This window comes from Eptatretus burgeri, chromosome 5 (genome assembly GCF_056783735.1).
Source record: "Eptatretus burgeri isolate ZD-2024b chromosome 5, Ebu_testis_v1, whole genome shotgun sequence".
Taxonomy (NCBI): Eukaryota; Metazoa; Chordata; class Myxini; order Myxiniformes; family Myxinidae; genus Eptatretus; species Eptatretus burgeri.
The window spans coordinates 67,584,306-67,597,519 of NC_140965.1; the positions used below are offsets into that span (position 1 = coordinate 67,584,306).

The window sequence follows — 13,214 nt, forward strand, 5'->3', positions numbered from 1 at the left end:
GTTTGTTTGTCCGCACAGAACTTTAGTGTTTTTCTTTGCAACTGCTTGTCAGATTGAGACAAAATTTTCACCATAGGAGCGACAGCTCATGTAGAATGCTTTAATGATAATTATGACATCATAGGTCATGTGGTGTGGTAGCGGTCGGAAAAACGAAAAACTTTGGACCTCTGTATCTCTGAAACCGCACCAAGGAAAAAGTGGAAACTTGGCACATAGCAATCACTCCTCATGGGGAATAAATGTGATTAAAAAAATGTTGTTGTTGGCGCCTTCATTATGACGTCATCATTGCATATGTAGAATGCCACATACGATCATTATGAACATTTTGAGGGCCATCTCGGGATAAATTGGTCCACAGAAAAAAAAGAAATTGATGATGTCATCAGTCATGTGATTCGGCAGCCATATTGTTTTTGAAAGAAAACCTTCAAAAACCTTCTCTGAAATGGATGCACAGGTCGAGGCAAAACCTTACACGTATGACCGCCTAGCCATGAGGAACGAAACGTTCACAAAAATGTTGTCATAGGTCACGTGGTTTGGCAGCCATATTGGATTTACCTTAAAAACTATAAAAATAAATCTTCTCCAGAACGGCGGGACAAATAAAGGGGAAACTTCACACAAATGTTCCCCAAGCCTTAGGGATACCAGGGTATTCACGAAAAATTGAGAAGTGACATAGTCTGGCAGCCATATTGGATTGAGCAAAAATATTGAAAAAAATTCTCTCTTCAATTGCTTCATCAATCGACGCAAAACTTCACAATTATGATATACTAGTGATGGGGAGTATAGGTTTTAAATTTCAACCTGATCGGACGCATGGTCTGGCAGCCAGAATTATTTATTTTCTTAAATCTGTGTTCTTTTTGAATTTTTTATTTTTTATTTTTGAATAAGGCTCACTTGGCTGTGCCTGGATGGGTTTGAGGGTAGAGGAGACTTAACAGCTGAAATGTGAATCCTATCCAGGTTCCTCCTGATGACTTCATCTTTGCTTTTTGCTTGTTTGGGTTCCTTTCGATGCCTCCAATGCAAGATTATAGCAATTTGGTCTCCCATTTGATTTGAATTCAACTTATTTTAATTCCATTCCAAATTAAATTGAATAATAATAGTCATGAGTCAAGGTTAGGTGTCCAATCAAAGCGGGGTTGCGTAAAAGTGGGACGTCTTGGTGCCCGGTCATCACCGGCAGCAGTTATAAAGTGGCAGTTCTAGTTATGTCTCTTATTAATTACGTAACACACCAGTACACAAATACCACACAATGCACCACACAAAACAAGTCCTGGCGAGGGTCTGCAATCTCTGATTGCTCTTTTTCTTGTTTCATTTTGTGATCCTCTGAATCAGGGCCTGTTACGATGTGCTGGATGGAACTTATTGGCACCGCTGGTGGAGGTGATGCCACAAGGAAAAGCCACTGATAATGGGATTGAGCCAATTCTGAACAGGATTACACAGGTGTAGTATTATTATTTCTAATCTTTGTTGATTTTCTCGTGGCAATTTTTATTTCATTATTTTTGAAGGCTTCCAGTCAGAAGTTTATTTTTTTGCATAGCATGCAATGTACAGTATGCCCACCTCTCCTTGATTCCCCCCTCCCCCCACCAGTCCCTCTCGTATTCCCATTTTTCTTTCCTGTCTGATGAAGAAATAAAGGATGACGTTACATGTGCCAATTACTTACAATAATACACTGTTTACAGTGCTGAAACTGCATAACACAACTATGTAACACCGAGCAGTGTCAGATGATGATGTATGCATGAATGACGCAATCCCTGCAACACCAACAGATTTCCATCGATTGCATCATCGAATGCATTTGTCTTTGGGTTGGGACAGTTAAAACTTTGCTATCAATTGTATAACAAAAGAATATTGATCAATGGTGGCGCCTTCAGTTAAAACTGTCACATGACACTCGGAGCTTGAAGCAACAACATCGGATTCACATTCGGGCTGCGCTAACCTTGGCGGTAAGCGTGGTTTGCTCATAACCTGCCTGTCCTTAGGTTTGCAGCCCCAAGGAGCTTGTGTTTGGCTTTTTTGAGGCTTTGGACAGCTCGAAGGCGAATTGCATTTGTTTTGTCATCGTTCAGCTTCTGCCCTACATGATGAAGGGTTAGTTTCCACGATAGTTTTCTTCCAAGTTGTTCTTTCTATGATTTATAGTATGTACATTTGTATGTGTTTATATATTAACACATTTTGCTGAAGGTTACGCAGCTGTTAGTCCCACTCTACCCACAGTCCCGCCCCCCACACACATTCCTCCCCACAGTCTCCCCCCCCCACACACATTCCTCCCCACAGTCTCCCCCCCCCACACACATTCCTCCCCACAGTCCCCCCCACACATTACTCCCCACAGTCCCCCCCACACATTACTCCCCACAGTCCCCCCCCACAGTCCCCCCCACACATTACTCCCCACAGTCCCCCCCACACACATTCCTCCCCACAGTCCCCTCCCCTACACACATTACTCCCCACAGTCCCCCCCACACATTCCTCCCCACAGTCCCCCCACACATTCCTCCCCACAGTCCCCCCCACACATTCCTCCCCACAGTCCCCCCCCACACACATTCCTCCCCACAGTCCCCCCACACATTCCTCCCCACAGTCCCCCCCCCCACACCTTCCTCCCCACAGCCCCCCCCCACACATTCCTCCCCACAATCCCCTCCACACATTCCTCCCCACAGTCCCTCCACACATTCCTCCCCACGGTCCCCTCCACACATTCCTCCCCACGGTCCGCTCCACACAATCCATAGTATTGTATACCATAAAAAATTTCTCACGGTCAAAAAGCATGTTCTTGAGTCTTGAAATGCCTTTTGTATACCCTGGAGAATTTCAGGTCAGGTCAGGTCAGGTCAGGTATGGGAGCATGTGCCAGAACAGCGCGTCGCTGCGTCCAATTTCACCGGTACTCCAGGGGCCTTGTCTGGCCATCCCCCAGGCAGATGCCAGGCCCATCCCCATCTCCTTCAGATGATGGTCAACCTGCTGCAACCACGAGGAACGTGGTCGGCCCATTGGCCTCCTCCACTCATGAGACTCCCTCGCTGAGAGAATCCACAGATGCCAACCCTCCCGATTTCATCGGGAGGCTTCCGAAAATTCACCCAAACTCCCGCCCTTACGATCACTATCCTTATCCTCCCGAAATTTTGATATTTTTGCACTGTTCACTAATCACTTCGAAGTTACCGAAGTAATCGACTTCGAAGTTACCGATGCTTCAAGCCCTCGATGTTGATTACGAAATGGCAGAAAAGAAGCTTACGAAGACCAAGAAATGGTCTCAGAAGTACAAGACCGAATACAGTCTCCAATACCCGTGTATTCAAAAGTCTGAAAGAGGAATTCATCATGCGTATTGTACAGTATGCAGCGTTGATATTTCAGTTGAGCACGGAGGTCGCGATGATATTCGGAAGCACGTTGGAAGCAAACGGCACACAGACATTGCAAAGGAGAGATCTTCGAGCACGAGTACCAGTACACTTCTGAATTATTTCACCAAACAAGGGACAAGCGAGGAAGAGGATGTTACCTGAGCGGAACTTCTCTTTAGTGGATTTATTGTGGAACATAACTTGCCCATATCAGTCTCAGATCATGCTGGACCTCTATTTCAAAAGATGTTTCCAGATTCAAAAATTGCTTCAAAGTATGGATGTGCAAGAACAAAAACTTCAGCAATAATTGGTGAGTTGTCAAATGTTACTGCTTCATCTATTGCCGATATTGCTAGACTAGCTCCATTTAGCCTAGCTACAGACGGTAGCAATGACAGTGGTGAGGCCCAGCTATATCCTGTCCTGATTTCGTACTATGACAACAGTGCTGGGATTGTGAAGCAAGGGTTGCTAAGTTCGCCTGCGTGCAAACAAGATTCCACTGGAGAAAACATTTTCAAACTGCTTGATCATGAGTTCAGTGACAGGAAAATTCCGTGGGGAAATTGTGTTTCCTTTTGTGCTGATAATGCCTCTGTCATGGTGGGCAAGCACAAAGGAGTCGCTGCTTATATCCACAAACAAAATCCAGAGTGCTACATCATGGGATGCCCTTGCCATATGATGCACAATACGGCCAAGAAGGCGGCTCAGGCCTTACCCATTGAATTAGATGACTTTCTCATCGATATTTACTACTACTTGGACAAAAGTAGTAAACGCGTCAAAGGAGTGAAAGCACTGCAAGAACTCTGTGATGCCCCGACACACAAGATTCTGAAGCATGTCGCAACAAGGTGGCTGTCCCTTGGTCAGTGCCTAGACAGGCTGATTGAACAGTGGGAGCCACTTCGCCTCTTCTTCAAAGAAGAAGTACGAAGAAAAATGCAACCAACTGTAGCCAAGACTCTAACAACGAGCAAGAAGGACGGCACTGTATCTACTGCCAGTACTGGCACTGCAGGATCAAGCACTAGTGGAGCAGCATTCACCACTACCACTGCAGTATCTGCTGCGAAGAAGACAGCAGGGACAGCACCAAAACCAATGCTGAGAGCAGGTAGCATCACCGGCCATTCATCACGTTCATCTACAAAGCAGATCCCTTCAGAGTCGAGAAAGACTGTGATAGTCCCATCTACAGGCAAAGAAGGACCCAAGTTAAGTTCTGCTTTTGCCAAATCACTTGATAGAAGCTCAGCAAAACCTTCGAATCAGAGGTCTTCTTCCTTGGCTGCACCTACCTCAAGCTCTCTCCTCAAACGTAAAATTGGATCTGGTACTACGAGTCTGACCTCTTCTGCTGGCAGTAAACGCAAGTGTGATCGCCCTGCGACTAAGTGTACTACGAGTTCTACAACTAAAAGCGCATCTTCCTCAAACACTGTGCAGGAATCTAGAGAAAAACGTGTCAACAGGATGTTCTTGTCTCCACAAACAAAACTCTATTGTTTCTTCCTTCGATATGCTAACAAGCTTTTTGAGAAGGGGAATCTTCTGCTCCAAAGAGACGAACCCTGTATTCATCTCCTGCACGGAGAATTGAATGGTCTTCTGAAAGATATCTTCGTACGGTTTTTGAAACCATCGGTGTCATCGGTTGCTCTGGTAAATGTACCCTTCTCTGACAGACATCATCAGAAGAATGATGAGGACCTCATGATTGGGAACGATGCCAAACTGTATATAAGGGAACAAAGGAGTCTCAAGAAATCCACCTTCACTCTGAGTGAGTCAGACATCCAAGGTTTCTTCAGTGCAGTTCGCTCATATTATGTGAAAGCCTGCAATTACATCTTCAAAACCTGGCCGCTAGATGATGAATTAGCCAAGCATGCTCAGGTGCTGGATGTTAAGCTACACCAAGAAGTGGGGTTTGACTGTGTGGAGTTTTTCATCAAGAAATTCCCCTGTCTGTTCAGTGGCGGTGATAGTGACATAGACATTCTTGAGAGTGAATTCGCTCACTACCAGGCACACACGCCTCCATAGCTACAATTGCTACTGAGACAGTGAGAGTGGATGAGCAGTGGCATCGGATTTCACAGCTCACAGATCCCTGCACTGGTGCCAAGAAGTATCCTAATTTGAGCAAAGTGATGAAGGGAATCTTGGTCATTCCTCATTCGAACGCATCATGTGAGCGGGCACTCAGTCTTGTACGGAAGAATCAAACTGAATTTCGTCCCAATTTGAGTGTCAAAACCCTGGAAGCTCTCTTAATTGAAAAACTAGCTCATAGCACCCCTTGCTACCAGAGAGAATACAGCAAAGACATAATCAGAAGGGCTAAAAGAGCCACACAGCTGTCACTCAGCAAAGCTGCCATGGAAAAAGCAAGCAGCAGTAGTACCAGCCAGTAAGGTAAGAAAAATATTGCTTCTTTTGTGCTTTTTGTTAATCTTTGATTGTCCCCTAACTTACTAATATTAACATACATGTAACATTAAAAAGTGCACAATTTTCCCCTTTTTTTGTTCAAAAAGTGGGAATTCTTAACATGTTAAATGCTCCAAAATAGGGCTCAGAGGGCACTAGAGAGCGTCTGGAACCCCAGAGCTTCCAGGGCCCTAAGGCGGGCCCTGGACTCCGCCGCAAGGGTCGAGCGCTCCGCGCTCGAGATGTGCGCTTCGCGCACATTATTTGGTGTCGGTTGCAAATCCTCCCTAATTCTGATTTCCAAAAGTTGGCATCTCTGGAGAATCTGGTGAGCAGGATCAGCGTCAGGAAAACGAGCCACATGTCTATACAGCCGTAACTGACGCTCACAGACTATGCAAGTAAGAAATCTCATCCGAGTCTCTCTCAGCAACCGCTCGTTGGACACGAAATCCGACCAGCGATAGCTAAGGATTCTCCGAAGAGACCTGGTACCAAAGGAATTATGTCTCCGTCTCAGATCCTTGGTCAGAGTCCAAGTCTCGCATCCATAGAGCAAGGCTGGAAGCACCAAGGACCTGAAGACTCGGACTTTCGTCCTCCCGCACAGGTAGCGGCAGCGCCACACCCCATGATCCAGTGAATCCATGACTCCCCAGGCCCGACCCAGATGTCTATTGACCTCTGACTCACAGCCAGCAGAGACATGAATATCACTGCCAAGGTAAGTGAATCTCTCCACGACCTCAACATCCTCACCACAAATCGACACAGACAGGACAGCAGCATCCAAGATGTCACCGAAAGCCTGGATCTTAGTTTTGACCCAAGAAACCCGTAATCCCAGTGGCTCTGACTCCTCATTCAACACCTCGAGAGCCCCCAAAAGGATATCTAAAGTCTCCGCAAAGATGACTGCATCATCTGCGAAATCAAGGTCCGAGATCTTGACATTCCCAAACGATGCACCACAGCATGATCTCTCCGACATCCTCCCTTGAATCCAGTCCATACAAGTACTGAAAAGTGTGGGGGCCAGTACACACCCCTGACGAACTCCAGTAACAACTGGAAATAAGTCAGAGATGGTACCACCACATTTCACAGCACTCTCAGTACCAGAGTAGAGTTCAGACATCAGATCGATCAGTTTTGGTGGAACCCCACGAAGACCAAGAATCCTCCAGAGGGCATCCCGATTCACTGAATTGAACGCTTTACCGAGATCAACATAGGCTGCAAGCAGCCCCTGCCAAAACTCTCATCTGCGTTCGGTGAGGACCCGAAGAGCAAGGATACGATCAATCGTTGACCTCTTTGGTGTAGAGCCTGACTGCTCTGGATGCTGGTGCTCAAGCAGATGGTGGCGAACCCTATCAAGAATTATCCGAGCAAAGACCTTGCCCGGCACTGAGAGCAGCGTCACCCTTTGGTAGTTGTTGCAGTCTTGGCGATCACCCTTCCCTTTTCAGAGAGGGACAACAAGGCCCCTCTTCCAATCAGTTGGGATGATGCCTGCGTTCCAGGCAGAGCACAGAACTGCATGCAATGACACGAGTGCAGCATTTCCACCAGCCTTGAGAAGTTCAGCATGGATGCCACAGATCCCTGGAACTTTACCCCGTTTCAACCGGTTCACCGCAGCCTGTGTTTCCACAAGCGAAGGTGGACTACAGTTGATTGGAGGGTCAGCAACGGGGATTGTAACACCCTTGACGTCCAACTCAACAGCTGGTGGATCAGCCTAGTACAACCGCGCAAAGTCACCGGCCCAGCGGGCCTTCACTTCAGACTCCTCTGTCAAGAGCCTACCACTCTCTGCTCTCACTGCAGTGCTCCGAGGGATGGGCTTGGATGAACGCAATGCGCGAATTCCCCTGTAAGCGGGACGAGAATCACCTGTCCACAGGTGACGCTCTACCCCCTCACAGATTCCTCATACATGGTCCTCCTTGTCCACCCTTGGTGCACGTGCAGTTTTACGCCTCAGCTCCCTGAACAGCTCACCTCTGCCATTCAGCCTGGCCCTGCGACTCTGGTCAATGGTATCCAGTGTCCCTTGAGAGACAAAATTCTTCTTTGCCTTCCGGTGAGTTCCATGACATCCACCAGCAACATCAAGGACGGTGGTCTTGAAGGCACTCCACAACTCTTCAGGACCCCCAAAGCACCCAGACCCCCCAAATGTCCACTCAGCCTGTTCACAAACTCCTTAGCTACCCTCTCATCCTTGAGCTTGCCAATATACAGCCTCAGCTGGGATGGTACCATTCTCCAGGATTTAAGGTGCAGCTTTAGAGTTGCTACAACGAGCCGGTGGTCAGTATTGAGGAACTGAGCACTCCGGTAGACCCTGCAGTTCTGGATCATCCTCCAGCGACCATTAACGAGGACATGGTCAATCTCCTTTGCCACACCGCTAGCGTTGGAATACCAAGTCCAGCGATGAGCTTGTGGGCGCTGAAACCATGAACCAGCCACCGTAAATCCATGACTTCTTGCAAAGTCAAGGAACTTAATGCTGTTCTGATTCATAGTTCAAGACCCATGGGGACCAACACATCTCATAACCATCCCTATCAGTTCCAGTCGATGCATTGAAATCCCCCAAGACTAGAAGTGTATCTCATCTGGGGCACTGATCAACCACAAACTCGAGCGTGGCGTAGAATGGTCCCCTCCACACGTTGCATAGTATTGTATACCATAGAAAATTTCTGACTGTCAAAAAGCATGTTCTTGAGTCAAGAAAACACCGACCGAGTGCCGAATTCAAACAGAATGATAGGGACTCTGGATTATCTGATATTTGCGATACCATTCCACTTCTTGGTTCATGAATGTTTAGGAGAAATGAAGCATCTCCGACGACAAATGATTCTGGTAATTCGTTTATCAAGTATCCACCATGGGAACAAACTGAATGGTACAAATCAGTTCCATGTTGAATGCTGCAGTCAACATCAGCTGTGATCTAAGGAATATCGGGTGATCCCACATTCCGAGACCACATCTTCGGTTATATACACCTTAGTACATATGAAAAAAAAACGATTGCTTTTGACAGGAGGGGAGGGACTTAGGGGGGCACGCGCCAGGTGCTTGTGTGGTGCATGAAATGCTGTACATACACGTGGAAAGGGTAGGCTGTCTGTCGAGCCAAACCGTTAGTTGCAAACAAATGCACAATCCCCGGCCAAAGTGTTGTTTTTTTGTGCTCTGTCTTCTTCTTTCTTGTGCAGTACAGGGCTGTGGGTTAGCATTATTGGCTGAGAGCGAGGCTATGCCGCTGATGCCATGCCCTCTGATGGTTAAGACGGGAATTTGGAATTTCTTCAGGGTACCGACAACATCTCCACCTTTCGCAACGGACACCATGGGATCTTTCATGTTCACCAACTAATGCTGGTGGACGGGACTCCCAATTAATGTCCATCTGAGTGACGGCACACACATTGATGAATTGCCCTGCCTGTGAAACAATGGGATGCCAGTTTGAAGCTTATTCCAGATTCAAATCCAGGCTCGATAGGTTAGAGGTGAGTGTGTATACATACAGGCCATCTTTTCAGCCTGTTCTTTGTTCTGACGTGTGCTTATCAAGGATAAAAATGGGGAAATTGTGGCACCTCGCTTGCCTACTTAGCGGTGCTTGTTCATTTTTCCAACCGCTTTATAGTCCTTTTAAAATCATTTTTATCATGGCCATTAGCTTTTAATTCACCATCCTTTAAACTGAGTGTTCTTTTAATGCGTATTTGGTGTGAAAGAATGCTAAAGTGTGCATTTTGTGGTGTGTGCTGATTGATGCTGTAGCAGCGCATTCATAAAGGATTTCCCAGAAGAGTCTGTTTACACTGCGTACTAAAAGGCCGATGCATCGCACGAGTGTTCCTCACCAGGAAGCTCTCATCAGTGCCAAAGGTCAACCGTCGATGCTTCGCTGAAATGAAGTCATCAAAAGGACATGGGTTCCATTAAATGGGTTGCACTTTCGTTCCTGCAATTTCCTTTACTAAGTGATGAACGTGAACAATTGTGCAGAAAATGGCTTCGATTTTATAAAATACAATTCTCGAATCATTTTTTTTTTATCATCCTCTGTTGCAAATTGTAACATTGTGTACAATAAACAAGGCCACTTGTTTGGGGGAAATTCCCCTTAAATATGGTAAAGCCCCGAGTTAATACTCCCTGTGAAAACAACTAAATAAATAAAACATGGCCGTGCTCCACGATGCACTTTCCTTGCTGATAACACTCTAGGCATCTATTCTAGTCAGATCTGATGGAATCCAGGAATGCACTCAACCGGTGTGCTACCAACTGTCCTGCTGCATTAATGTTAATATAATTATTGCTGATCATGTCACTGTGCAAATGGCAAATTCTCTGCAGCCCGGTTGCTCTGATGATCTTTCTGTGTCTGTACGCCTTGCAGTTCTGTACAAGATTGATGTGTCCAAAGGATACTCGGTGGGCTTGCTTCTTTCATCGGTAATGACCCAGCTAGATTCAGTGCCGGTACCGTACACGGCTCGTCAGCGCAAAGAAGATGCCCACGGCTTGCACGGCTGCCTCTCCATGTTGATTCCTGCACTGGGACCTTTGGTTCACGAGGCCACGGTGAACGCGCGAGATGGAAGCTTTCGGGCTTCAGTGAAATATGCGACCAGAGAGCTTCGGCAGGAGCTGCTGCAGTTGTAAGACTACCAGCCGCTTTGCATGTGGCAATCATTTTCATTTTTCTGGGGGATGTAATATGTCGAGGGACCCCACTGGATGACCAGAATGAATACACCTCTCAGGCCGAAATAAATTTGTATTCCTCACGGCATCGTTATGGAAAATAAAATGGGACAGTGTTAATTATCTCTTCGATTGAGGTGAGGTGCATTACATAATGTTCCACACTGTGAAATGTGACCGCATAAGCCAGGTGACCACATAAGCAACGGATTGCACTAGACAGGTTATTGTATCTCAGCGACTTATCTCCAAAGAGTAAAGCATTGTTCCACAAGCATATTCTGGGTCTCGGACAAACCACCTACTTTCCACCTCCTTTTCCTGTGTCCATCTGTGTTATGCAAATTAATTATTTTCTCCACTGCATTTGATGAATCCACTTTACGGTCCCATTTTGTACGTGACATGTAGCTGTGAACGATACCTTGGGTTCCTCCTCCTGACAAGCCTGGAGCCTTTGCAGGAAGGAGAATCCGAAAAGTTTCCTTTACTCAAACCAGCTCGCATGTTGGTGGTAAGAACCGAGCACTGCATCCCTTCTCACATACCCCACTGTATTTGTATGACTCTAAGAGTGGTGATTTTTTTGAACTTGCTTGGCTGTGGCGCACAACCATTTGGACGAACAACATTGAGAGTAGTATGCTGAGAAATAATGGATTGTGTGGGATTGATGCTGTATCAAGGTTATAAATATGGTGAATAATATTAATTATCTTACAAGGAACTTCATTGCAGAAGGAGACCATTCGACCCATGAAAGCCTGTGCCATGATTGTGCGTGCCCTATTATTTTAATATTCTGAGCATCAAGAAAGGTGGCAGCATGTCCCATTTTAAAGTCTTTGGTATAACCTGGCCATGGTTTGAACCGCTGACTTCCCAGACTCAATGTGGACGCTCTAACCATTATGCCACCAAGATGGACGTTAAGGATATGGGAATGCTATTGGCGAGTTTGTCATGGAAACTCAAATATGACATTTTCTTCTATAGTTGTATTTGGATGAGATGGGAGAATCTCCACAAAAACTCATCCAAATTCCTTGCATCAAGAAAGAGGCCCCACAACAGGCTGAGGAGAGCAAAGGTTTCCGAAATGTCTACGGTGGTGAGATTCTGCAGGAGAGTGGAGAGGGTGGCAGCGTGCTGGGGAATGAGGACATTATTGGTTCACGAGAAGATGGTACCTTTCACTTTGGGGACAAAGACTTGTTCAGCTGGTCTACCTCATCCCTTGCCTGCCTCACATACCTGATGTTTGTCCACAACCTGGCGATGGACAAGTTTCCTGCTGTTTACAGGTTACGTTGTGTATTTTTTTTTTAACTCTTTTGAAAACAACTCGTGAGGCTTTTATTGTAGTAGAGACCCTCTTCTAAAACGCTCTCTGCTTCATTGTTATCTCCATTTACGGGTTTCATGAGGTGGGAGGAAGTTCTCCGAGAACTCAAAAATCTCCACCTCCTATTTTTCGATAAAGGATCGTGATTCATGAACCAAATTGTGAAGTTTCGTTCTCATGGCCTCGTTCCAAGGGCTCTTTTCAAAATCTTCACTGAACCTCTGACACCTTCCACTTGTAGCTCGTTTGTAGTGATATTCCTCGGAGTTATTTTTAAGTGCTCAGTAAGGGGTTTTTTTATCGTTCCTGTAGCTCCGACTGTCACTGGTAAAATTTCAGCTTTCTTCAATTTTCAAATCCTCTTGACCTCATTTTTCAGATCCTGGTGTTTGGTCATTTTCTTGATTTCTGTGGCAATTAGTCCAAAGTTATTGGGAACTGAAACCTCAATCAACAATGCTGAATTTTCCTTTTTATGTTTGAACAAAATATCCGGACACAATGCTTTGTTTGCAATGTCCACTGTCTGGTAGTTTATCGTCGTATTTTTTATTTCTTTTATTTTTACCATTCGGGTATATTAATAGGTGGTAATTTTGGAAAGCATTATTTTTGCATCAATTAGTGAAAATTGATGGCATGGATAGCCCAGAGAAGGATAGCCTCCTCTCTGACCTGTCTAGCTTTTGTTTGAATCTCGACCCAGCTATAAACTGCCATCCTGGTATTTAGAAGGCAGGCGAGGCATCGAAGTCCGCGCTGATCTACTGAAGGACGTTAAACCGGGCATACCATCTGCTAGCAATAGTTGGTCGGCGTTAAAGATCCCTCGGTGTCTTTCACAGAGTCGGCAAGTTATCTCTGGCACTCTGAACCAACTACAAATTCCAGCCAACTCAGTCGAGCATCCTCATTGGAGTGGTGACCCATCCAGGATACATGTGTTGTTTATTTATTTGATTTTCCCACTTACACCAGTCTTCCATAGACCTTTGAGATATACTTGTTTTATGTCTGTAAAACATTTAAAAACTAGAAGGGTACTCGGTGGAGCGCATACGTCCGCCACGTAATGCCTGATCCATGAGAACATATCGGGCCCACGACATTTTTGTATTATCATGCTATACAGGACATTTATCGTTTTTGGCCCTATCTTTAAATGGTGAAGAATCACTTCAAAAATCAAATAATTATCGTATCCAGAACTGGATTCGGATCTTCACCAAAATCGAATCAATTTGGCCTTG

General features: G+C 45.7%; 1 protein-coding gene across 5 annotated transcripts in view; it reads left to right on the forward strand.

Moving 5' to 3' along the window:
- The window catches only part of GLMN (glomulin, FKBP associated protein), a 93,691-nt gene that overhangs the window by 56,351 nt on the left and 24,126 nt on the right, over window positions 1-13,214 (forward strand). For all 5 annotated transcript variants that reach the window (XM_085882241.1, XM_085882244.1, XM_085882240.1 and 2 more), the window contains 5 exons: window positions 1,366-1,476; window positions 2,034-2,142; window positions 10,312-10,573; window positions 11,031-11,133; window positions 11,616-11,923. In XM_085882241.1, coding sequence (XP_085738367.1) covers window positions 1,366-1,476; window positions 2,034-2,142; window positions 10,312-10,573; window positions 11,031-11,133; window positions 11,616-11,923 — 893 coding nt within the window. The remainder of the gene's footprint in view (window positions 1-1,365; window positions 1,477-2,033; window positions 2,143-10,311; window positions 10,574-11,030; window positions 11,134-11,615; window positions 11,924-13,214) is intronic.